This window comes from Taeniopygia guttata, chromosome 2 (genome assembly GCF_048771995.1).
Source record: "Taeniopygia guttata chromosome 2, bTaeGut7.mat, whole genome shotgun sequence".
NCBI lineage: Eukaryota > Metazoa > Chordata > Aves > Passeriformes > Estrildidae > Taeniopygia > Taeniopygia guttata.
In genome coordinates, this window is record NC_133026.1 from 106,243,876 (window position 1) to 106,269,214 (window position 25,339).

The following is a 25,339-nucleotide window of genomic DNA, read 5'->3' on the forward strand; positions in this document are numbered from 1 at the left end:
CTTCCATTTCATCAGCCTTTTCTTTACCAGGGAGCACGTGGTATCATGGCAGACAGGGGAAGCTTTTCTACTTTCAAACTTACTTGCCATGGGAAGCTGTTTGCAAATAACTGTGGTTAATACCACAGCCTGTCACTTGCTATTTGAAAATAAGTTAGTTAAGCACTGACTATTTTTAAATGACAGAGCAACAGATAGGCAGAGATCAAGGGGGCAGGGAGAAGAATTCTGAGAGAAACTGAATGAGAATTTGAACTCACGAGTAGAAATCCTGCCCTCTGTGAACATAATAATGACTTTTCCACTAGTTTCAGTAAAGCAAAGATTACAGACAACAACCTACGGACAAAAATTGAAAAACATTCTCCAGTCAGGCTTGACAGATGCCAGTGCAGAAACAATTATCCTGTAATACACAATATTCTAATCATAACATAACAGAAGAAGCAAATATTAAATCTGTTTTAAGTATTTCAAAGGCAGTTTGGAAGAATAATTAGAATCACACAGAAATGTGTGGTTATTGACACGTTAAAATAGTTCAGGACAAAGAGGTGTTGCTTAGAAACTGAATTTACAGGAAAAATTGAACATGCTCAGTGTTTTGCAAAAATCCAAGTATCATTCCTGGTCATGTACTGAAGTCAGATAATAACAAGAAGAAACAAACACATGAAAAATTAATAACATTAATTAATGTGTTAATGGTAAAACTGATGTGTTATGCACTCATGCTGAAGCCTGCATTTGTCAGAGAAAGGTGAATTAGCAACTGCCAGCTTCATTTCCATGTGCTTTGCTTTTACAGCTGGTAGAAGCCTTGCAAAGTACTTGAAAAACTTGACCCTTCTCCAGCCTCCCCCGCATGAGTCACTCAACCTTCCTTCAGTCATTAGACTGCACTTCCTGCTGGGATCCAGGAGTAAAACAAATGAGAGACACCAGTTCTGGTCACAGTGAGCGAGGTAATAAACCAGTGACAGGTATTTTTTATGACATTTAAAACTAATTCCCATATGTTTTACATATCGACTAAGTGCCAATCCATGGCACTATCTTATGTAGAGCTCTATTTCGAAAGACATCTTGACATGCTCCAGTCCATGAGCATGGACTGTCTTGAAAGAATACTTTCCTTGTTTTTGCATAAAGGCAAAATAATTTCCTGCATTTTATATGCTTCAGCAATATTACAGACAAAAATATTAAATTGCTTTACTTATACATGTATAACAACTTGATTTTGATAACACTGTCAAGAGTAAATTTGAACCAAAATTTCACACATGAAGTTCCAGCCTTTCATGTCATTATTAAATCCATGACAAATACTCCTTGAGAAGTTTGAATATTTCAGAAGTTGATTGCCAGTTCATCTTTTAGTTTCAATGATAACCTTCAGTTCTATCATGTCTTTCATATGTCTGCATTTTTGGGAAACCCCAGTTTCTTCCCCCAGGAAGTAAATCCCAAATTAAGCATCCATTGAGAGAACCAATCACACCTAGTCAGACAAAATTAATAACAAATTTACACTTTTCTGTCCATAGATCTTCCTAGTATTTTAGTTTCAAACTTCCCTAAAATTACACTAACTGTGCTAAAAGAACTCCTGTTCCCATAAATTCCTTGGGTTCATTCCACAGTGTACACAAGAGACTCATCCTTTTAAACTTCAAGGAGTTCCCACTGCAGTGTAGAAGAGAAAAATTCGGAGATTATGGAATAATCATCTCCAAATCGATCAATTTCCCCTGAAGGTAAAAAACTGAAAGAAAGAAAAAAGTTGAACAGTTCCAGCTTGCTTTCTTGAAGGGAAAGTACCCCCAGGGCATGTTGTAGAATGATCCCGATCTCTTGCTCCTGATGCTTATTAAGAGGTCATAGATATCAGTTACATTACAGCATTCCAAAATTATAACCCCAGCTAAGGACTATGACCTCGTAGCACAAGTAAAGGGATATAAAATTAGGAATATTAAGGGTCCACACTAAGAAAGAATTTAACTCAACTATCAGTCATTTTGGGAGAGCAGTTGGAATAAATGGCATAGCTGGAGTCTTGTAAAAGACAGAGGAGCTTTAGTAAAAGGGACTTCAAGTTCGAGCATTTTCCATAGATGCAGCACCCTGATTTATACCTGATCATTACAATGGGTTTCCACAATAGAAAAGGTGTCTTTCTCAAAAGGCACAATATATTATTCAGAACACCCTGGGTAAATTAAAAGGTGCTTTCCCTTTGTCTTAAACCAGTAACTTACTAACTAACAGAGTCACCGTATAGAAACAGAAGCGACTTTGCAACCATGTCAAACAGAATATTATGGCAAGACCAGGCAGGGACAGAAATGTTTTTAAGGACCTTTCTGCTCCAACAACTCTTTTTTTTTTCCCTAAAAAGTGGTGGTTTAGACCCTCCAGATGATGCTTAAAAGGATAAACAAAGCCCATATGTGTGGCGTGTTAGTGAACTACCACATTGCCTGGAAGCCTGAACACTCTACAGCTGATTGTATAAACATGAATTAAGGTTTTTCTGCAACTGTATTAAGCAAAGTGTTAAAGAGCTGTGGGGCATTTTGTTACATTTGGTTTTCAAGCTATGAATTTAACTACTGAACATATAAGTAATGATAATCTGTTGTACCTCCCATAATGTTTATTTCAAAATGGTAATTAAAGTGAGCACCAATAATAAAGCCAGCAAGTATTTCAAGAAAATTATTTTAGAAGGTGAAGGAAATTCACCACTTAAAAAGGCTAATTTGTCATGGCAACAAGACCCATTTTGTAATATACTGACAATATATTACAAATATTCCAGTAAAATAGAAGCATAAAATAAACAACAGGTACTTACTCCAAAGTAATTGATTCTCTGAAACACTGTAGTCAGTATGGACTGTAGGTGTATATACACACATACAGGCAAGACAATCATTATTTCATTTTTAATAGTGTGTCTATTAGAATCATACACATGAATTCCCATTGTACTAGGTAAAGGTCAGGGTAGCTATGACCCTGTATCAGCAGCAGCTTTACAATTCAAAGTCTGTATAGCTGAGGACTGTGAAAAACAAGACAAGCTTGGCCACAGGATCCATATTGATTACAACAGTAATTGGAAGGAACATAGTTATCATAGGGTAAGTAATGACTATTCTTTCTTCTTCACATATGTGCCAGTGTTGATGATTCCCCTACCCCCTCTGGTCCTTTCCCTACAGGCAACCATCTTCCTTGGACAACAAGAATTAGGAATTTCAGCTGCATAGATCAAATAGTGATTATAGTACTGCTTTCCTAAAACTGGAATGAGCACGGATGGTTACGTCCTGCACAGAATGCCTGATAAAGGTCAGTGGATTACCTCATGTCATCACCTGGCAGATCTCAGAAATTGGAGCCTCTTCTCAAGCAGGCAGGAGATGTCACTTGAACACTCAGAGAACAAGGTTACTTTTCAATGGGAAAGTCACAGTAGCCAAACAGCAATGCAGAGAGATACTGTGTACTGCCCATTTTTAAATGCTGTGAGGAAACGGCTTGACCTTTAGAACACCCAGCAGTGGCTATAAATAAATGGAACAACAGACTGTCACTGTAATAAAGCAAAGTTCTGGATCTAGCCAGGACTGATTTTCAACAGAGTGCCAGGGAGGCATTCAAACTAACTCTGAAAAAGCCAGGGAGCTGGCCAAGTCAGTGCTTCGAAACAGGGGCAGTGACATAGGGTTAGCTTGTAAACCAGAAAATATCAAAGCTAGAAGAGTTTTGGTTTGTCATAAAAAGAGAATTTATGACATTATCATGGGCCCTCCCAGAACCTAATGATATTGCACTCACCCACAACAGAATGTCAGGTGCTCCCAGTTGATGCTCTCATAATTATATGTCGAAAGAGCACCACATAGACATGTTCTCTGCTATAGCCTAGGACTATGACTGTAAGTCATTCTGCTAAGCACAGCTTGGGAAGAAACTAAACCAAGGTATATTGTTTATGTAAAATGCTGTTTTTCTCAACGGAGATATTACTGCTTTCTATAACCAGCTGAAAGGAGGTTGCAGCCAGGTGAGATTGGCCGCTTCTCCCAGGCAACAAGCAACAGGACCAGAGGAAATGGCCTGAAGCTGTGTGAGAGGAAGTTCAGGTTGGACCACAGGAAGAAATTTTTCACTGAAAGGGGGTTAAGCGCTGGAATGGGCTGCCTATGGAAGTGGCGGAGTCACCATCCTTGGAAGCATTCAAGAAAAAAATGGACATGGCACTCAGTGTTATGGTTTAGTTGACAGGGTGGTGTTCACTCAAAGACTGGATTCAATGATCTTGGAGATCATTTCCAACCTTAATGAGTCTATGATTCTAAACCAGACTCTGGGTGACTCATGGTCATACTTCAAGCCTGCAAACCAATGTATTGTGGTCCTCAAGATTCACTTCTATCTTCAGTGAAAGTTTTAATTGTGAACCTCTGAGCAGAAGTCATCAAATGCTTGGTTCATGTGTGTGATGGCCAAGTCCCAGGATGGCTGGATTCATGTTCCAGACAAGAATGTATGCCTTGGGTGTTAAGAGCAATTTGGACCAGCTCTGCTACCTACTCCGTTTGCCCAGTAAGGCATGGATGGCTGCAAGATGAGCCTTGAGAGCCCCATACAAGATCCCAGATTATTTAAGTGTGAAAGACAGCAGAGATACAGTTCTACCAAGAACTAGACCTGGTAGCCCCTGTGCTGGGGCTGCCTACACCAAACCCCTTTGCCAATGAGAGAACTACAGTCTCCAGTTGAGCAGTTTCTGGGGCAGAGCAGGAGTCCCGGGCCAGCAAGGGAGTGTCTCTGTCCATGGTACTCACGGAGGCAATGGGGCCCTCACTGGTGCAGGGCTGTGGGATCAGATCTGATACCTTGACATTATGTTGGGAATTCACGTTCCCATGGTCAAAGTCCTTGGTGGACATGTGGAGCAGATAAACCAACCAAAACTCTTTCTAGAATATGCTAAGAAAATAACAGCCTTTTTAGTGGTAGAAAATCAGGCCAGAAAAAGAGGAAAATAGGAAGAAAAATTGAGGAAAAATATCAATGAAAGATATACAGGAAGCACTGAAATTGTCTTGGGAGACACTGCTAGCTTATTCTCCCATCTCCAAACAGAACAAGAGTCCTGGCGCTTACAATTAATACTCATGAACAGGTTTGCTACAGGGGTCCCCCAAGTCAAAAATAACAGTTCCATGATACAGACCATCAGCTGCTTTCTGTTACAGGGGGTCACTGACAGACAACTCAGGAAGTGCTACAGGCTGCTTTTAAAACACCCAGGAGATGAAGATCTACTGGTTTCATGACTGATTAACAATCTCAAGAGCAGAGATTAATGGTTTCCAAGCAAAAGGGAAGAGGTTTATGCCTCCTTGCTCATGTTGGCTGTTCATCATGGATCCTCAAGATAAGCACAGGGATTGTGAAGAGCAGTCAGAAGGCTGTGCTCTCTACTTTAACAGCTTCCAGCTGCAGCATATCAAGTTTCCTCCATATCTAAGAATAATTTTCACAGAATTTTGATACAAAAATCTAGGAACACCGTTATCAAGACCTTCATCTATCCTCGATAGAAGCATGAAGTTTTGCATATGAACTTCTGTATGGCAGACTCTGTATAGCCTTGGCCATTCAATACTGCATATAAATCTTCCATCCACGTCCAGTAAGAAGCTTTACATTACTCTTTGAATTCAAAATTTAAATCTTTGGAGGCAGAAGCTGTAATTACCACCCTATTCCCCTTTTGCCCCAAATATCAAGGATTTGGAGTTGCAGATACAGGTCCTGGACCAAAAAATAATGAAAGGATGTGAGGCTACAAATTACAAATTGCAAATGTGGTTGGCTGGGACAAGAAACTGAGGGTGAGCATCTGCTTTCCACTATCTGTCAAACAGAATATCATGTTGTAGAAAAGAAGTCAGAACTTTGTGCTTTGAATCAAATGGAAAAGTGGAAATATGTCTCTCTAATGCAGCAACTGGGAAGCCCTCTATGAAAGAGAGGCCTGAGCTCAAGTCCCCAGTCCAAACACTGTTTGTCTTTTATTCAATAACTATTTAATGTAAAATCCTTATGCAGTCCTTGGTGCAGGAATTCTCTAGAGAAACAGAGTGGCTCTCTCAAGTGAAGAAACTGTACTTGGCAAACAGTGCTTGGCAGTATGCCACCAACTGCAATGAAGCAGATGAATATGCTTTTGGTGCATCATATATTTAACTTCTTAGGGTTCTTGTCCTCAGAAACACTTTGATCAAGCTCTGATTTTTTTCTGTGATACTGAAATGACCAAGGAGCATTGCCATGTATCTTTTCTGTACACATGTAGTGGAAACTGAAAAAGTAATGACAAGAAATGCAATGTATTTGGCCAGGATTCTTTTGCTAGCAGGCAGGATTCTTTTATTTTAGCTAGGATATCAAAGCATAGTGTTCACAAGATTTGTCTTGTGGTCTCACTGTGCACAGCATACACCCTTTGGGACAAAATCCCCTGGAAAGTTTTCAAGTATTCTAGTGACGAAGATGGTCTTGGCATTACCAACTCATTCAGAAAGATGAAAGATTCCTGGACACTAGGAAGAAGAGAAAAGTAGAATCTCCAGTGGAATCTCCATTGCCTCCTGTTTGCTAAGTTCCTGATCACTCACAGTGCATGCTGTCTGTGAATCTGTCAGGTACCACAAGCTCTCATATGTAGACATGAAAGTAGGTGTTTCTCAGGATGATGATGAAAATTAATTTTGGTCATAATTAGAAATACTGACTTATCTTGGAATTCCCACCCTTGTGATACTCCAGTGCTGATGGAGACAGCACTGGGAACAATGGACTCCTAATACAGTTCTGGAACTCTTTTCAGATGGCATCAGAGAGGAATCTCTGAGCAAGGCTAGAGAGCAGGACTGAATCTCTTCATTGGCCGGGGATACACACAGCAATGACTAGTAACCTTTTCAACATCAGAAACAGCTTAGGTGATAACAGGAATGGCTATCAGCTCTACCTGACATGCTTACTCAACCTGTCAGAGCTCTAGAACTAAGGCAGAGCCCAAAGCATAAAATGGAGTCTACCTAACCACCTAAAGGTAAAATAAAGATTCCCAGTGGAGAAATACATGATGTATTTTCTCTCAGGACACCCTTAGCCCTGAAGCTACTACTGTATATGATTCAGTAGCCTGCTTTTAGGCAAGTTTTATAGCCTGTTGAGGCCAACAGAGCTAGTAGGGAAGTCCTGTAACATGCACTGTGTCTATTCATGCTCAGGTGGAGAATGGCAGATTGTGTGCCAGCATGTCCACTGCTACTGAGTTATTCAGCCACTTGGCCAACTAGATTGTTCACTGCATGTTTATGCTTCTTGTTCTAGTATTACTTGGGTTATGGCTGAGATTTCTGATGCCAAATTGACCTACAGGGTCTAGAAGCTTGAGCTGGATACCTCTGTGCACAGAGCCAGCCAGTGGAGAGGCAGGTCTCATATGGACATGGGAGACTTCATAAAGCAGGATCCCTGAGGACTGAAAGGGAAAATAAACAGCACAAAGCACTGTGCAGGGAAAAGGGATTATAAATCAAGCTGGAGAAAATAAAAGAACACGTGTCTGACACGTTGTGTCCTACCAACAGCATATATGGCAGCAAGGCAAAAGGTTAAGTGTCCTTTCCTAGTGGCAGAAGAGGAGAGAAGGTGCAGTTGAGGGTTTCACAGTAGAGCACCATGTCTGATCCTGCATTCAAATTTCTCCAATGAGACCCAAACTGACATATACTAGAAAGACATCAGGCTCATAGCCATGCTAATTGGACCCTTTGCTTATAAACACAGCATAGAGGATGACAATGTGCAAGTGGCTTGAGTTATTAAATTAAATGCTGCAGGAAGAATACAGTGTGAAAAGCATTAACATCAGAGAGAAGCACTATTAAATCCATATTTTTATTGCCAATCTTTTGTAATGACTAAATGAATATAGCTCAGCATCTTATCTATCCTTGGTTACAAGTATTACAAAGAATTTTTTGGAACTTTCCCCCCTATTTATCCATTATCTGTATTCCACAAACATCACAGGAATTGTCAGCAATTAACATAAATAAATCATTGCCTTTTCAGAGAAAGCTTCAGTACAAGAATTTCAGATGATAGCAAAAATTATTACTAAATAGCTCATGAAGGGCCTGTTCCATCCCCCACTGAAGTCAATGGGAATCTTTTCACTGACTTCAATGGACACTGGATCAGACCCAAATTGAAAAGATCAATAGCGCACATATTAGGATAAAAGAGCAGCTATGCCCCCCTCCAGAAAAAAAGAACATTCAAACAACAGATTACAGAAAGGAACCAGTTGGGGAGGACTTTTTTTTCCTCCTTTGAAAAAAATCTGCAAGAGAGCAGCAATTCAAGATCCTGAGAGCTGAATCTCACAGAGTTGTGAGTAACTCTCATCTTCCACCGTCCTCTGAACAGGTGGGGGTGACTGACACTTTGAGAGATTGGGAGCACTGTTTAATAAACCAGCTCCCTTCCCCTCATTCCCGTCCTTGGTTGAGAGTACAAAATGAAGATTTAATAAAGCAATTTTACTCCTTCCACTGAACTGTCAAAACTTCAGAGAAACAAATCTGATATCTTCAATTGCAAAAAACTAGAAGCCCAAATATCAATTAGAGGACCTTAAGTGGCAGGCCCAATTCTCAAGCATGTTACAAGGTTGGTAGAACTAGGGGCAGTCAAGACACTGTGACACTCAAATGTAGTGTTTCATATTCAGGGTTTTACTAGAGGGTAAATTTGCCTTAAGCCATTGTTTTTTCATCCTATTTGTTCCATCAACATAATTGTTGATTTTACCCAATATAACTAAATGGAAAAAGACCATACAACGGGATTGACATGCACAGTTCATAAATTCTCTGTATTGTTCCCTATGCATCTCACAGAGCACCTCCATGAAGCTCAGTATAATCCAGAAAAGCTGCAGCAGCTGGCTCAGCCATCTGAAGGAAAGGGTTTGGAGGGCTTTGTAACTTAAATGTGGCATTCAGAGGATGATGCCCTGGCATTTTTACATAATGGACATCTTAGGTAACTCTTCCCTACCTGAGATTCAGACTGGAAAAATCTCATCAAGATAGATGACACACTCTGCCCTCCTCCAGAGAGGACATAGTTGATCCAAACAGCAGAATACAGTAGGAAAAAAGTAAATTTTTTTTAAACCTCTTGCCTTTCATTAACAACTTAGTGACAGACTTATTAGTAGTCACCTTAGAGTGTCTCCTAATTTCAGTGGGACTCCTCCAAAATGAGACAACGAGAGCAACTGTATAAGACTCTGTTGCACCAGAGGACTGTAATGAGAAAGTGAGAAAGAGAGGCACAACCAGCCCTTCTTGATAACGCCTCTAAAAAATCTTTGAGCATGGCACACAAAGGTGCTTGTGGAAGAGAAAGACAAGAGTCCAGGGAGCTTGACTACAATGCTAAAAGCAAACCTTATTTTTGTCAAATATATATTGTGTTTCAGAAAAGAAAGGCTTCTTTCTGTCAACTGTTTGTCACAGATTATCTAGAAATAATCTCATCCAATGAAATTGTTTTGAATATTGTGTCTTTAGTGTGAGGTCACACATGCACCCTAGGACCCTATATTGAATCTACCTCACTAACAACTGTAATATTTTTTTGCTTAAGAAGAAATCCTCAACTCCAGCCACGTCATTCAGGCCCCTTTTTCAACTCTGAGGGTGTATTTAGGTCACTTATATTTAGAAACAGAGAACAGTTGGCTTTTTGTCAACTTTGTACTCCAGAAGGGTGTGTAGTTTCAGTTTTTGTTCACTTAGCTTTCAAACAGCCTGGTCTCTACCCATTCACTATCATAAGTTTCCTTGAAAGAGAGGCAAAGATGGTTTTAGGAACTTAAACACCCTTCAAGATTAATTTTTATTTCACCATCCTCTGCTATCGTATGAGTATTCCTACCTTCACACATGCGCCTCAGCTTGATTAATCCAGCATCTTTATTTTCTCTCATTTAGCAGCACAGCTCTCAGCAAGAACTGCTGTGTTCAGGAGCAGTGGTCCAGGATTCTTCCTATTTACTGCTCCCCTCACCTGCTTTTTTTCAGTTTCTTATCCCAACTATGCAAGCACTGTTCAATGCATTCTGCTTGCAGCTTTAAATCAGAGAAAACACTTGGTAGAAGGGGGCAGCAACTAACTAACCAGAAAGGAGAGACAGCTGTATCAGAGCAAGGTAAAAAACCCACAGGGATGAATAAATGGGATCTGAGACAGTGAAGGGGAGAGCCAGGGGACTCAGGCAGGGTGTGTGCTTTCTCGGAGAGGAAAGGAAGAGACAAGTTAAGCCACTAATTTTCAACACAGAAAGAGAAAAAGAAAGAAGTATGAAGAAAACGAGAGAAAAATGTTTAAGTTATTTAAAGTCAAGAGACAATATCCATACTGCCAGAAATCATGAGCACTGTAGAAAAATACATTCTGGAAGTTCGTAGGAGTGATTAGAAAATGATTGAATTGATTGTATCTCAGGTCAGAAATACATTTTACAGGCAAGAAAAAGCAAAGCAATATATTAATAAAAGTAAATACTTCTTGTGGCAGCAGATTTTCATCTTCCATAATTTGAAGTGAGGATTAAAATCATTTGACAGATCCACATTACTTCCTCAACCTCCTTCTAGTCTTTCCCACTTATTCCTCTTCTGCTCGTCATCTTTTCATCCTCAAGAGTGGTACTGCTATCTGACTTTTATGTCTCATTCTGACAAGGCTTAGTCTATGGACCTATTGGAGCCAAAATTCAGGAAGCTCTCCAAACATAAGCACACACAGATGCTTTCTAAATGGAAAGGGAATCTTCTTACTTGCAAAGTCACAATAAAGAAAGGTTTTTAACAAAAAGTACATTTTACAGAGTACAGGCTAAAAATAAATCATTAATTAAAAATATAGTGCCTTTCTCTTGACACTGAGCCTGTCTGGACCTACAGTGTGTACCATCAAAAAACCTACTATATTTAAATTTAGCTTATTTCACATGGTTTTCCCAGTTAGGGGGCTGTCTACAATCCTTTCAATGAGGAATCTAGGTGCTAGACAGGTCCATTCAAACAGCTCTGCTCAATTCAGTAGTATCTGATCAGCACTCAGTTCTGCCCCTTCACCGAAGCCAAGATCTTATTTTCCCCTTTAACAATTTGCTTAATTCCTCTCAACTTTCAGTTACTGATTATGTACAGTCATTTGTATTTAACAGATTAGAGTAACACAACATCCAGCTCAATCTGCAACAAGCCATTGTACAAATTCATTCATTATGTGACATTATGCCACTTAAGCCCCACTTACAAATGCCCTCTGAATTTACACATGACCTACCAAAATACATGTAGAGGCAAAGCATGGAAAGCTGTACTATATGCATCTAGAAAACACACACATATATCCTTTGGTATTAAGGAAATTTAAAATGCTCTATTTGCAGCATAATCCTGTCCCAAAATCTGTTTATAAAGGTCTCAACCAAGCAAGCATTCAAGTGCAGGAAAAAAATAACTGAAAAACGAGGGGTATCAGAAGCAGAGGATGGGAATCAGAAATAGAGCAGTGCACAGAGTCACAAAGTGATAAGTATTGTTTACCTGTCAGTTGACATTGATTAATCTTGTGTTCTGTGATATCGCTCAGTGACTCAAACACCTGGAGGCAGCTGTCACAGCTGTGCACAGCTTCTTCTTCTAACTCCTCCCCTTCATCCGGCCTTTTCTTACAGTCTAGCACATCTCCATCTTCTGCCTTGTCTTCTAGTTTACAGTTAGGGTCTGAAAGAAAATCAAGACTGTGATGTGACTGTGATGTGTAAGAAGAGAACATTCAAGAAGAAAAAAAATCACATAGGTTGTTGTGCTAATGATAAGAAAAAAACTATTTGGCATGAACCTGCAGCACACTAGAATTTATTGCTAAATAAGCAGGAGAGGCTTTTTTCTTTTAATTTTTTTCTAATCTCAGTGAAAAGCAAATCTTCCTTCTACTCCCACAAATGCAGCTCTGTTTCTCAGTCAGGCTATTCTTCCATGCTTCAGTGTTAGAATTGTCAATTTTATCACAGCTATTGAAGCTGTTTTGATCATCATAAGAACGGATAAACCAACTATGCAATCAGTTTTTCAATGAAAAGAAAAATCAGATCAATGAGTGTGCAGGAACTTCTTTTCACTGTTAACTACAGTGTTTCACAGGAAATTACCAGAATTAAGAGACTAACGAATTTGATTTATATAAACATGAAATTAATCTTGATTTTACAACCCACTCCAATACTCCATCACCACACTATTTGACACAAACAAAGCCCTGAAAAGCTTATACCCTGGGTCAAAATGCTACTCATGCTCTGAACTTGTGTATGAATTAAAGACAGTGCTCATCAAGTTCTTGTGTTTGCCAGATTATGGAAAACTGGAAACTAACTACTCTTGTATAGAAGCTATAGAGTGAACAGAACAAGCTTTGCCTGTTTGACGTATTAACAGGCACTTGGGGGATAACAGGATAGCTCAAGCCTCCGATCAGCAGTCCTGAGCCCAACTGAAGCTTTTAACTGGAAGAAATGTGCAGCCTCATCAACGACCCATGTGTGCAGAGACATCTCACAGCTCACTGCACTGCCTCAGTTCTGCAGATGACCAGCTCAGTGAGATAATGAGTAGCCTAGAACTTTTCCTCCTCTGAGGAGGAACACAGTAGCTTTAACTACTCCTGACTTTTTGCCCATTTTATTAAAAGCTTCCCTCAAAGACAGAAATAAAACAATCTGTCTTTCCTAATAAAGCAAGCTGGCACTTAACTTTGTTTTTCCTTGGGAACCACAGTACAACAAGTGAAATGCAGAAGAGAAATGGTTGTGCACATTCCAGCAAAAGGAATGCAAGGGTTTCACTACTTTTCCCTTTTCTGCTTTGGCTGCTTCATCTTTACTTTTAGATATTTGAGAGAGCTGAGACTGAAACAAGTCATTTTAGAAAACAAGGACGAACTCAATAATAGGATATTGTGCAAGTGCATTTTAAAGATGTAAAGAAGTTTTACATCTTAAAACTAAAGAAGTTTTACATTTTAAAGAAGTACATTTTAAGATGTTACACTTTTTTGTTAAGCAGGTGAGTAACCAGGAGTAGGCTCCATGGCCAGGGGAACAGAGATGTGGTATCTGTGAACACACCTTATTTAGCCTTGAATTTGATTAGGATCCTGCACAACTCCTTGGAAGAAGAGAAACTAGAACATGCCAACACTACATTCATATCAGGCGTAGAGTGGTGTGTGAAGAAGACTAGGAAGGCAATTCCACTATAAACCACTCACATCCGCTCTCAGAACCCTACAGTCATCTGGGCACAGCCATTCCTATGTTTCTTGCTGCCCACAATCAAGGTCAGAGCTCTCATCATCTCTCTGTATCCTTTGGTCCATACTGCTACACCCTGCCCTTCAACTGTGCAAACACAGATGGACACGCAAGCAGAAACTGGAAATGACCCATGTCAGGAAGTCTTTCTCATGCCATGTGGCTTGTGATCAAAACCGAGGAATTTCTTTGACAGGGGTAAAGGGCAGTATTTATTTTTAAGGGAATTATATTACAGAGAGAAAACAGATTATTTTTTTAAAATAAAAAACATGTTCTGAAAGCAAAAATACATTTGCTGTGCAAAAGCCTTGTCTATACACTGAGTCCTACACGACAAATTACACCCACAAGGTTCTTTCAAGAGTGGAAATTTCCACTTGGACAGATACTTCCAAATATAAAAGTAGTCTGCAAATTTACCAAAAAAGGTATGCTAATTATAAAAAGATTTTATAGCATTTTAGACATTACTGAATATTCTAAATCTAATAACTTCCATTGCTGCTTCATTTTCCAAAATAGTTAGAAAGATTAATAAAACCAGCTAGGAGATCTTCAGGTTCTAAACAGTTCAGAAAATGAAATAATTGTCTTAACTGTTGCAAACTGACCCCAACATCATTAAACACTTGTTGGAAGCCAGCATGTGCACACTGCATACTATTAGTTGTTCAGCTCAAGCTCCCAGTTTCATCTCATAAAATTGACAGCACTCAGGGAAATGTGGGCACTAGGTCTGAATTTTAACATGAGTATTTAAATGCTGCACATAAAGTTTACAGACCTGTTTGTTTTAAAATAAGGGTAGTGTCTGACTCTGCTCTAAGTACAGTGCTGAAGGAAAGAAAAGGGAGGGGAGGGAATTCTCGAGACTCGCTATTCAGAAACACTTGCATTTCACAGGAATTCAGCAACACATACACAAACCTAGCTACACATGCACCCCATAGTGCACAAAAGCCTAAAGGATCACTCAATTTAAAGCTTCATACTTAACGACCAGTTATTAAAATTAGAAGCATTTTAAGACTAATAATGTTTTACTTCTCCTTCTGCATTTGCAGATATAAATTCTATGGGGACAGAAGTCAGTCAAGCTTATTCCCTTCTGCTGCAACTTTAGAATACATGCTCTAGCCAACTGGCACATTTGTTTTTAGGTCAACACTTAAGTGGGACCCTCTGGGACCTAGGTTCGAGTTTAGCCTATGACAGCTTTGTGAAATGAGTTCTGGTAGTCTTAGCCCCTCTCAATGAATGTATTTCCACTGTGATCTGCTTCTGTGAAGAGATGCCACCATCAAAATAAAAAGATGTTTAAGGAGAGCAAATATCATTTGGAGGTTTTGTGAATAGGTAGCTGTTTTTCAACAACAAATGTCTTCCATCAAGTGCTGGTCTAACCTTAAATAGTTACTTAAATTGACGATAAGCTGCCTTATTTGAGCAGCTCTTTTGGAAGACTATAATAAAATATTTTATAAATGCAATATGCATTAATCTGTACTTTCTCCTTAACCTCTTGTTCAAAGCTCAGGCTCACATATAGGCTGCAAGGCAAATGTCATTCACCTCCCACATTTCCTTCTCCACAGTATCTGCAACAATCACAGCCACAATTCCCTCAATAAGGTGGTATTCATAGTAAAATTACTTTTCCCAACATCTGCAAATACCACTGTGATTTCCAGAGGCTTCTCTGGCCTATTTCGTGCACCAACTGTAATTTTTCCAATACCCATCAGCAACAATATACACACATCCTCTCCACCTTCAGATACCATTGGAAATTATGTAGTGTAAAAATGAATGAAAGTTACTTTTTTGGAAGAGAAATAAATTCTGCCTATTAGGGCACTTAAAAAAATAAGAGAAAGAACAGTTGTCTTCCCTTCCTGATTATGTTAACATTATTTATAAATGGAAATTAAAAGAAGCATGATTTTCTCATTATTATGTTCCCTGGCAGGTGGTTCCCCCCTTCCCTTCTTCCTCCTCCTCATAAGGGATGTTATTGCTGTAACTTGGTCTAATAAAACTGCAACTTCGGGGAAAATGAAAAATTGCATTGGTTTAAAAGTGTTGGAGGCAATAAAGCCATGGACTTCAATTAATTTCAAGTATGGGAGCGGTTTAAGGCCAACCAGCAGAAATTCTATTCTGCCCATGTAAAAATGAGGTTTCACCACATTTACTTTTTATAACCCATATAAAAGTCAAGTAAAAGTAATGAATATCTAAAAGTCATCTCAGTGGACTGGCAAAGACTGTCTGTATTCTTGAAACTCATCTTACATATTTCTGCCTATGCTGCAAGGATCCATAGATAATCCCAACTAAAACATCAAACTACCAAGAAAACAGCCTCCTTTCCAAGCAATTTCACTGCCTTGCAGTAGACCTCCTTCCAAGCCACTTCTGCATGGAAAAGTGCTGGCAAAAGAAAGGAAAACTTAGATCATGTGGTTATAATTATTACCAGGCAAGGAATATTTCTTCAGCTCAGTGGTAAAGTAAAACTCTGTCGCTCTCTGCTCCCAATAGTGTCCATCGCAAAACAACTGCCTCATTAAATCTCTGCAGTAAGATTAATATGCCGTGGCTGCACTACATTATAACTTGGTACTCTATAAAAAGCACATTTAATGGTTAGAGCCAGAGCTTAGATACAAAGTATTACTATAAAAACTTCTGGCAGTGTGTACACAGTGCAGGCCTTCTGTACTGCTTTCTCTATCAGGTTTTTTGTTTTTAATATTGGCACTGCATTCTTGCTGTGGAGAAAAACAGAATGCTAAATCCTGCCTAGAAAGAAACAGAGAACAACACAGGACATGATGGTAAATAAAGAACTAGCAACACTAGTTCTGAGAAATATTTTAAGAAAAAAAAAGGCAGATGAGACACCATCCTTTGACATTGATCTCTGGTTTTGCAGTTGCCTATTTTTCAACTTCATGTGTCTGCAGCAGGACAAGTTTGCTTTGTTCAAGAATTTGCAGATAGTTAAATGGAGACACATGTACGCTGAAAAGAGTTGGAGAAATTTTCCATTAAAAAGGCAAAGAACTCCCTCACTTTTATTTACTCTCTTCAAACAATCTGCTTTATGCACAAAGCCATTAGAACCTATAAAAGGCACCAAACACAAACCCACACAGGACACACACAGAAATATAAAGCTGAAGAAAAAATTAACTCCATTCTTCACCTTCATAAGAGGAATAACTCCAACTGCTCTCAAACAGATTACCTACACGTATCCAGACAAGACTAGCCTTCTAGGAATATCCTTAAGGAGCCAGCCCTTACTCTAAAAGGTGACCTCAGCTGAATTAATAAGACTATGCAGATGAGTCGGTCCTTCTCTTCAGATAAAACTCTGTGAAACCAGTACCAAAGACAGAAACAAATTATTTCTTGCTTTCTACAACCATATTAGAGAATAAAGAAGTCCTTGTTGTTTTGGGGAATTAACAATTATTTCTTCATGATTGTTAACAGTACTTTTCTCTGTGATCCTGACTCAAACAACAGTTTTGTCCACCCAATCTCACTTATTAAAAGTAAAGAGCCCTTAATTAATCTCCGTCAAGAAATTATACAAACATTCTTTAAAGAAATCACCCCTATCCACATGTTTTAGAAATACAGAAATAGTTTAAATTAAATTAATAATAAAGTCTGTCTGAAATGGCATGGGGGGGATGGTTACATGGGAATGTAGAGAAGGATTAAATTTAACAAAAAAGGAAATAAGAAAAAAAGAAAAGCATGCTGTACTTTAGAAGCATCTCACTTTCAGTCAGCTGATCTACCAAAGGCAGAATTTCTAATTGTCAGAAATTGAAAGGTAAGGGGAGAGGAATGTTATTTTCCATTGCAAGCCCCAAGAATGCATTCTAAGCTGAGACAGAGAAAGAGTGCAGGTTTTGCTAAAACACCCCAATACCAAAATCCCTCACACTGTTGTCAAATGGTAAGCAAGCACTAATGAAGGAATTCAGCATTACCAGTCTGTGCGGCTGTGTGTCCCACACCTGCCTGATGGTCCTCTGTTTCATTTTCTTCTACTGTCAGAAAAAGGTAAACAAAACAAAAACAAAACAAACAAAAAAGATGTTAGGTAGGTAGCTGAAGTGTTTCAAGCATCTTTACATGAGCCTCAGTTCTGAAAGCCAGCAATGCTTGCACAACACAGGCAAGAAAAGCTGCACTGCAAAGTGCGAAAGTGTAGACCAGACCAAGACAGAATACATTGCTGTATGGAAGCTACAAATCTGAGAGCAGAGTGACCAAATCTTTTTCATGTCTTAAAAAAACAAATCGAATTTCCTCTGGGATATTTGTCTTCAATGCACTTTACTGTATTTGATTACAGATCTAAATAAGAGAACAATTATGGGCTTTAGGATTCTGCTTGCTCCACACAGATAAGAGAAAGCCTTCTCCTGGCAGATGGGAGAGGTGTGTGTGCTAGTTCACACATAAGCTTTAAAAAATAGTAATAATCCTATATTCAGTAGCAAACATCTCAGCAGTGCAGACAGCCTTGCAAAGGAGAACTAACCCCATGCTGTTTTACTGTATATACCATGCCAGCATCTTTCCCTTGGCTCACAGCTTTCCAGAGCAGTAGAACTAAAAACAATAGAATTCTTGTCAGATTCACTATTCAAAACTTGTTGGGTGAGTGAACCTAACAAGAGCCATTCTGTTGCTACTTTGAAAAATTAGAGAGCGCTGTTCTCTTACATTCTGATATGATGCCTAAGTAAGATTGACTCTCCCAAAGCAAAAGTAAGGGAAGAGCTAAAAGGCAGAACCATTTCCTTTTTATTTTCCCAAAGACCGAGTTCTTTGAGTTAGAGAACAGCAGAGAGAAAAGAATTCATTCTGCTTCCACAGGGGAAAAAGCTGAAAGGGGAAAGACTGCACTTCTGCAGCATTTCCACTCCCAAGAATTCAGACCTCAAAAAATAGTCATGCAACTGAATTAAAAGTCTAAAGACTTGAGGTATTTTTCCTGGTTCTGGGGACAAGAGAGTGCAACACTTAGGGGTCACATATAAATCTAGACATATATGCAAAAGAAGAGATACATATACACACTCCACAGGTACCTCTTTTCCTCCTCCGCCAACCCCAAGGCTTCATACAACTGGTTGTTTCTAAAATCTGAGTTTCTAGAAAAAAAACACCAGTTTTCATAAGGACACTCTTAGAACACCAGAAACTTGTAATACAGTGCATATATCAGAAAGAGTCAAGTACAATCTCTGAAGGACTCTAAACAATCTATATCTCTATCCCAGAGCTGTGGTTAGCAAGCAAACTCTTCTCATCTACAGAGATCTGATAAAAGTTTCCCCAGCCTTGCAGTCAGTCCAGTATTTCACAAAATATTATTTTATGAACTAATTTATGAGCTCAACTTGTGTTTTGCAGCCACGATGTTACCGGTACCTCAGCTATAATAATACTGTATAATTTTCTTTGTTACACTGAAGCAGTCACCCCAGCATCCTCACAGCTGAAGGAAACCAGTCAGACAAAGAAAGCAGTGGGAAAAGCTCACAAAAAGCTGAGGTTTGGGGAACGTATGGTCAAATGCAAACTAAGCTAAATAGAAAGATTTTTCTTTAAGGTAGCACAGATCAGTAAGTTTCATTAATAAAGCAAGAAAAATAATGAATAAAACTAGTATACAATTTTAAAAATATATATATATAATCTATTGTGACCCCCTCAAAATTCCCAGGAAAACCTCTGCAGCAGCCTAATATGACCCTATTTATGTCCATCATTAGCTGCTGATGGATTTCAAAAAAATGCACTTAAGAACAAGCTCTAAAACTGAAAATGAGTCCACTCTTCCATCCCTCAAGAGGAAACTCACTTTGATCATCGCTACCTACTAATCAGCCTTTTTAAAGGTTGTGGATGTATCTGCGGTCCTCAAACATGATAAATGTCCCTTTTCAGTTTAAAAAAGCAGTTTAAGAACGCTACCATTTCTTAACTTTCCAGATAGAATTGAGGTCTTCAAATGTGAACTTTTCAATAACTGATTCCCAACTGCTGAGAAGTAAACAAGATCTCCACTTTAAAGTGTATACCAAAATGAAAGAGTTAATTTTTTCTGCTGTTCTGTCCTCAATGTCTACTGCCACCAGCTGCAGTACCAGAATCTCTCACTGCGCCTGAGATGCGATTGCACAGTGAAATGTACTCAGCTTCACATTGCTGACTGAGAGGTACACCAAACATTTTTAGCTCCTAAAATGGAAAAAATTAACATGGATACTGCCTAACTAATTGTTTCCAGGTATGTAATTTTGTACCATGAAAACATGGCAGCGTATGCCTTTTGAAAACAAACATTTTACAACTTCCCTGCTATTTTGGGATCTGAAAATTCTGTGAGAGCTGAGGCTTGCTTTCAACAAAGGCTGACCACTATGTCTTTATTGCCCTTAAAAAAGAAAACAAGTATAAAAGCAGGTAGCGTTGTGGTTAGCATTTTTCTAAACCTTTGCTCATCCCTTAAAGGATTCTCAGTCACAGCAGAAACAAGTAGATCACAACAGGCCATGGCACAGACTTTTTAATAATAGTCAATTAGACTGGCATATTTGTCAGGAAAAATCAAACAATATTTAGGGGGGAAAATGGTAAAAAGAAAAAGAAAACTATTCTACAGAACCCACTGAATTAGCGAGTCACCTACAAAATGCATCTCATTTTTCTTTGCATTAAGTTAGTTCGTTCCTCCAACTTGCAAGGGCATTCCTTGCATTAAGTAGGCTACAGCTGGTAGCATCAGATAAGCTCTCCATTAGCACTTAACACCTTTTCACAAACAGATTCTGAAAACTTCAGTGCTCTCAGGCCGCTGTTAAACTCCACTAAGAAAGGTAGAATGACTCAAAACCAATGGTAACCTCCCTCAAATATTAACTACACCATTTTCTTTCAGAAGAGGAAGACACCTTTGAACAGAATCTATACAAAGGGATGATTTAAATTTTGCAAACCAAAACCCTTTTTATAGCACGAGCATGGCATTGTAACTAAAAAATGAACAAGGATGGTATGCAAATAAAAGAGTAGCATGTATGCAATATTATTAATTCAAACATCAAAATTATTGATATCCCTACGACTGTAATTGCACAGAGAGATGTCACCTCCATTATAGCATATACCACATCCTAGCATAAGGTAAAATTAATCCTGTGTAATGAAGCCAGAATACCAGTGAAGGAGAGGCCTCAGGAAAGCAGAATATTACTTTATCAATCCAGTATGAATAAGTGACCTTATGGCTGAACAGAACTTCTAGATACATGTTGCCACGAAAGCAATAATATTCCTTGTCCCTACAACTACATGTTTATGACCACAGGTCACCTGTTTTGTAAGCTGTAGTAATAGTTCTCAATTGACTCATCTGTTCCTTAAAACAACAATTGATCAATTTCCTACTACCCATTTTCTCAGGACAACTTCTGAGAAACAAAAAGAGGAACCCCAAGTAATAAAATTTCAAAAAAGGAGTAGATCACTACAGCTGTGGTACCACGCTTCTTGAGAGCAATTTAAAAAATATATCAGTAAGGGAAAAGAGAAATTCATCATGTCAGTTTTATTTCCCATTATAAAAGCTGTGGGTTGGACAGATAACAGTTTTTAAAATTTTATTTAAAAAAAAATATCTTTAAACTGAAGCTATATCCATGTGAAAAGTTAGGACTTTTTAGCTTTGGTACAGCCAGTGTCCAAGGCAAACGCTGGTTTCAGTTCAGAGCACATTTCATGCTTAGGCTGCTGACTATCAACATTAAGACCAGCTATTCCTTTTTAAAGAAATAATAAATAAACAAACAAAACCCCCAAAACTCAAACAAAAACAAACCAAAAGAAAACAAACAAACAACCAATGCAACAAATCAAGTAGAACCATCAAGGACAGCCAATGAGGAAAATCTGTGGGAATTTTGATAGAGAGGTCCTAAATTTAGAATTAAGTTCCTGATTGCTCTACAGCAACACCTGCTGATCAATGAGGATTTCACCCCTTGTGCTTAGTCTGTTTGTGATGGTCATGGTTAGACCATAAAGGAGGGAGATTGCTCTCTAAAGTTGCTACAAAATGTATACAGATTTTCTAGCTTGCAAAATTTCATTCATATTCTACAGAGTAAGCAGGATTCCCCTCCTCTGAAAAGTTAATCTGTAGATTTAGCACCCTAAAGAAGAGCACAAGACATTTCTGGTTGATGCCTGGAAAAAACTTGTACAGAAAAGAAATGGATAAAATTAGAAATGTGGAAAATTATACTTGCGCTGAAGGGGAAGCCTTTTGGAGAACTCTGGCCAAGATTTATGGTTTCTGACCTACTACAAACCATAATAAAATAAAAGCAAAAGATAATTGAAAAAAGTCGGTTTTCTTCTAGTCTAGGTAGATTAATAAATTTTGAAAAAGAAAAAAAAAATAACTGCCCCAAATGCCTGAGCCTCTATTCAGCTTGGTAAACAAAGCAGGAGAAGCTACATATCCCAAAATAAACTATAAAAATAGATTGCTATTGATTTATCCCTTCATAAAACATATTCCTTGAGAGATGTGAAAATAAACCAAATGTAGCAACTAAGACTGTCACGATAGGAAGTTTAGAATACATATTTTTACCTTGCACTTTACGTTTTGTACAATTCAATACTTGATCTATAAACTTCCATTAGCATATGGTTAATAATTCAATTTAAAGCCATCTTTGCACAAAAGCCTTTTTCTTAGGATGGTAACTTTGCCAAGTGCATCTTCAATCTACATGTTTGAATAATTTCTGCAGACAAGTAATAGAGACACTAGCTGTATTAGCATAATCAATACACAATTTACTGAGTTACTGAGACAGAACAGAAATAAAACGTGTGTGCCATTATTTCAGTATCTACAAATGACTGTAATTTCTGGAAGTATCTCTCTGCTACTCCTCGTGGCCACATAAAAACCAAGAGGACATTCATACTGCCACCATCTACAGGTAGATATTAAGTATGAGCAGAAAGATTAATCATATAGCAGAAGGCAAATTTAAGAGCCAGTTGCAGGGGACGTTGAGTATCCTCTAGCTCTATTAAAGTCAATGGATTCTAAAGATGTTTCACACTTTGCAATAACATGCTGTGGAAATACGTCTCCACAAGGATTCAGTCAGGATACAAAATTGAAATTAAAGAAGTTACAGAGAAGTATTAAATTCAGGATCACATGTCAATGAATCACCTGCTAGAGCTTCACCTTCCTCAGCTTTCTTCTCTCTCTAGGTACCACTGGTGTCTAAGATTCACCTTTCAAACCCTTCTGGCTGACACAGGCCAGCACAGGATTTCACACCTGGCTGTGGCACACAAAAGCAGCTATTCAGTGGGTGACTTCTGGAATTCAGCAAACATTTCAGAATGCTTCATAATGGCCTTTAATATAATTGACATTCATAAAAGTTCAGAGCTACTAAGAAAGTCTTGTCTTCTGACCAGCTTCACCTAGCATCAACTCATGTCTATCAGCTACTAGCCAGATTACCAATTTGACTGTCAAATGTAAATCCTCCCAATGACTTCAGTGTTGGAAGAATTGGCATATTAAAATTTCAAATATATACATTCCAGAACTCCATTGAAAATCAGTCCTGTGTGTAGCCACAACTTTACAGAAGTCCAATTAATCATATGCATGAATATGTATATGGCTGATTTGTTTTCCTTTGTGCTGTGACATATCCCTTTTCCTATTTCTATTCCCCCCAGCATGGTAACAATATTCTCTTGACATTGGAAATTATTTTCCTTAAAAGATTCCTGTTATATAAAGCATTCTTTCCTCTTGCATTTGCTTTTTCCAGAAGACAAAGTCCCTCATAGCACTCATATTCTTCACTCCTTTCTTTAGTCTGTCCCAACACTGAGCTTGTTTTTTTCCCCCTAATGTTCTTCTTGTAGAATGACTGAATTAGGAGTTCCCAATTAAACTGCAGTGGTTGGAAAATATTATTCTTATGCTAAAATAAAGTATTTTCCTAGGCAGCACATAAACATAAAAGTAATAAATATACTTAAGTGGAAAGAAATTATGCTTAAGAAATCCTTTGGATATTCTTCCAACCCTTGATCTCAAAGATGACAGTATCCAAATGTGACAGCCTAAAGACGTCCAGTTTTACATAACAGTGTGTGCAGAAAAGGCATAAGATGCTCTTTCCAGCAGCAGAGGTATAATTCTAAACCCCAAAGCTGGGCAGGGGGAGGGAAGATATCCTTCTCGGGATAGCTGAGGTAATAGATTAATTAATCCTGTATGAAATTCTAACTTTGCCTCCATAACCATGCATCCTTTTAAAAGGTTAAGCCACATATACATATACTCATATTTCCATTGTTAAGTAAACTAATAAGGTTATATTATAAAAAGTATTTTTCTCCAAAGAATCTTAGAGCTTTTTATAAACCTCAAGTAAATTTCAGTCATCCCTAAGACTCTCTACCATGTAATGTAACAGATTATAATAGATCTCAGAGTCAAATTGAGGACCAAGGTGAGAATCAGCAAAGCTAGGAGACAGTTCTTAGTACCAGCGTCAGGACTTTCAGCTGTCTTGCCTATCCTAGACTGAGCGCTCCACCACCATCCCTGACAATGTGCTGTGGGCAGCCAGTCCATTTTGGGGAAGACAGAAGTCAGGAGGCTAAGATAAATGTTAACCCTAATTACCAAGTCCAGTACTTAACGTGAACACGCTCAGAGTTACTCCCCTCAGTGTCTTGAAGCTCTGTATCATCTCAGGTTTCTTACTCAACAGGACAAATACAAATTCCTCGTGTTTCTACAGACTGTATTTTCAACTGTGCTTAGAAAACAGGAAATTCATTAAACACTGTCTACAAAAGTCTAAACCCAGCAAGAGAGAGCAATTGGAATCAAACTGATTCATGGATCATGGAACCTCAAAGCAACCAACATTACAAAAGTCTGAAGACAGGTGAGACAAAGAAGGGCTATGAAGACTTACAGTAAAGGTTACTGTAGATGATCCTACCCTCTGAAATTTAAATAATTTATTTATGTGCCTAAAATGGGACACTTAGATGGAGGACTTTGGGCTGTCTGACATTGTTCCAATACCAAACTGAAATACAGCTTCATGCTTTAGCTCTATTACCTAAAGACATACATTTATCTCAGTCAATAAAAACCAAACTAAACCAAACACCTACCTCCTTTCAACTGAGATTATCCCTGATTTATCAGAGATTTCCTATTCTATACTAGGGCTTTATAACTTAATTTTTGATCCCTCAGACTTTCTACTCTATTCTAGATAACTTTCTATCATGTAGAACAGCAATCTGGTCTATATCCACAGAGGAGCTTAGAAGCCAAAAAACTAGTGAGGGGATGCTGCATCTAAATTGTCAGCAGTTCTGTTCAGATGCCACTGAGGTCAGGCCGTACCTGTGGTTTTACCACCGGGGCTTTCTCAGTGCTGAAATCAAACCAAAGCCCCACCACAGCTGGATAGTGGGCGATTGAGCATTCTCCTGCCTGCCCTAGGTTTGGATGCAGCCTTATGGGCTGGTTCTTGAGAGTTCATATACCCTTCCCTGGTTGCTATAAAACACTGGCAGAAAATATGTGGGTTGAAATACATCTTCCTTTTCCTCTCTTGCTCACATCCACTGGTTAGATTACTCATGGTGGGGGTTGGCACCAGCTGAACTTTCTCCTCTATCAGAAGGATTTGTTCTCATGTCATAAGCTTC

At 38.6% G+C, this 25,339-nt stretch overlaps 1 protein-coding gene across 11 annotated transcripts in view; it reads right to left on the reverse strand.

The window, feature by feature from the left end:
• The window catches only part of ZNF521 (zinc finger protein 521), a 229,754-nt gene that overhangs the window by 193,303 nt on the left and 11,112 nt on the right, over nt 1-25,339 (reverse strand). For 3 of the 11 annotated variants that reach the window (XM_030266100.4, XM_030266104.4, XM_030266106.4), the window contains 3 exons: nt 18,631-18,693; nt 17,521-17,580; nt 11,736-11,915 (listed from right to left, as the gene is read on the reverse strand). In XM_030266100.4, the coding sequence (XP_030121960.1) occupies nt 11,736-11,915; nt 17,521-17,580; nt 18,631-18,693 (303 nt within the window). The remainder of the gene's footprint in view (nt 1-11,735; nt 11,916-17,520; nt 17,581-18,630; nt 18,694-25,339) is intronic. The other 8 variants (XM_072924578.1, XM_072924581.1, XM_030266107.4 and 5 more) reach the window with 3 other exon arrangements.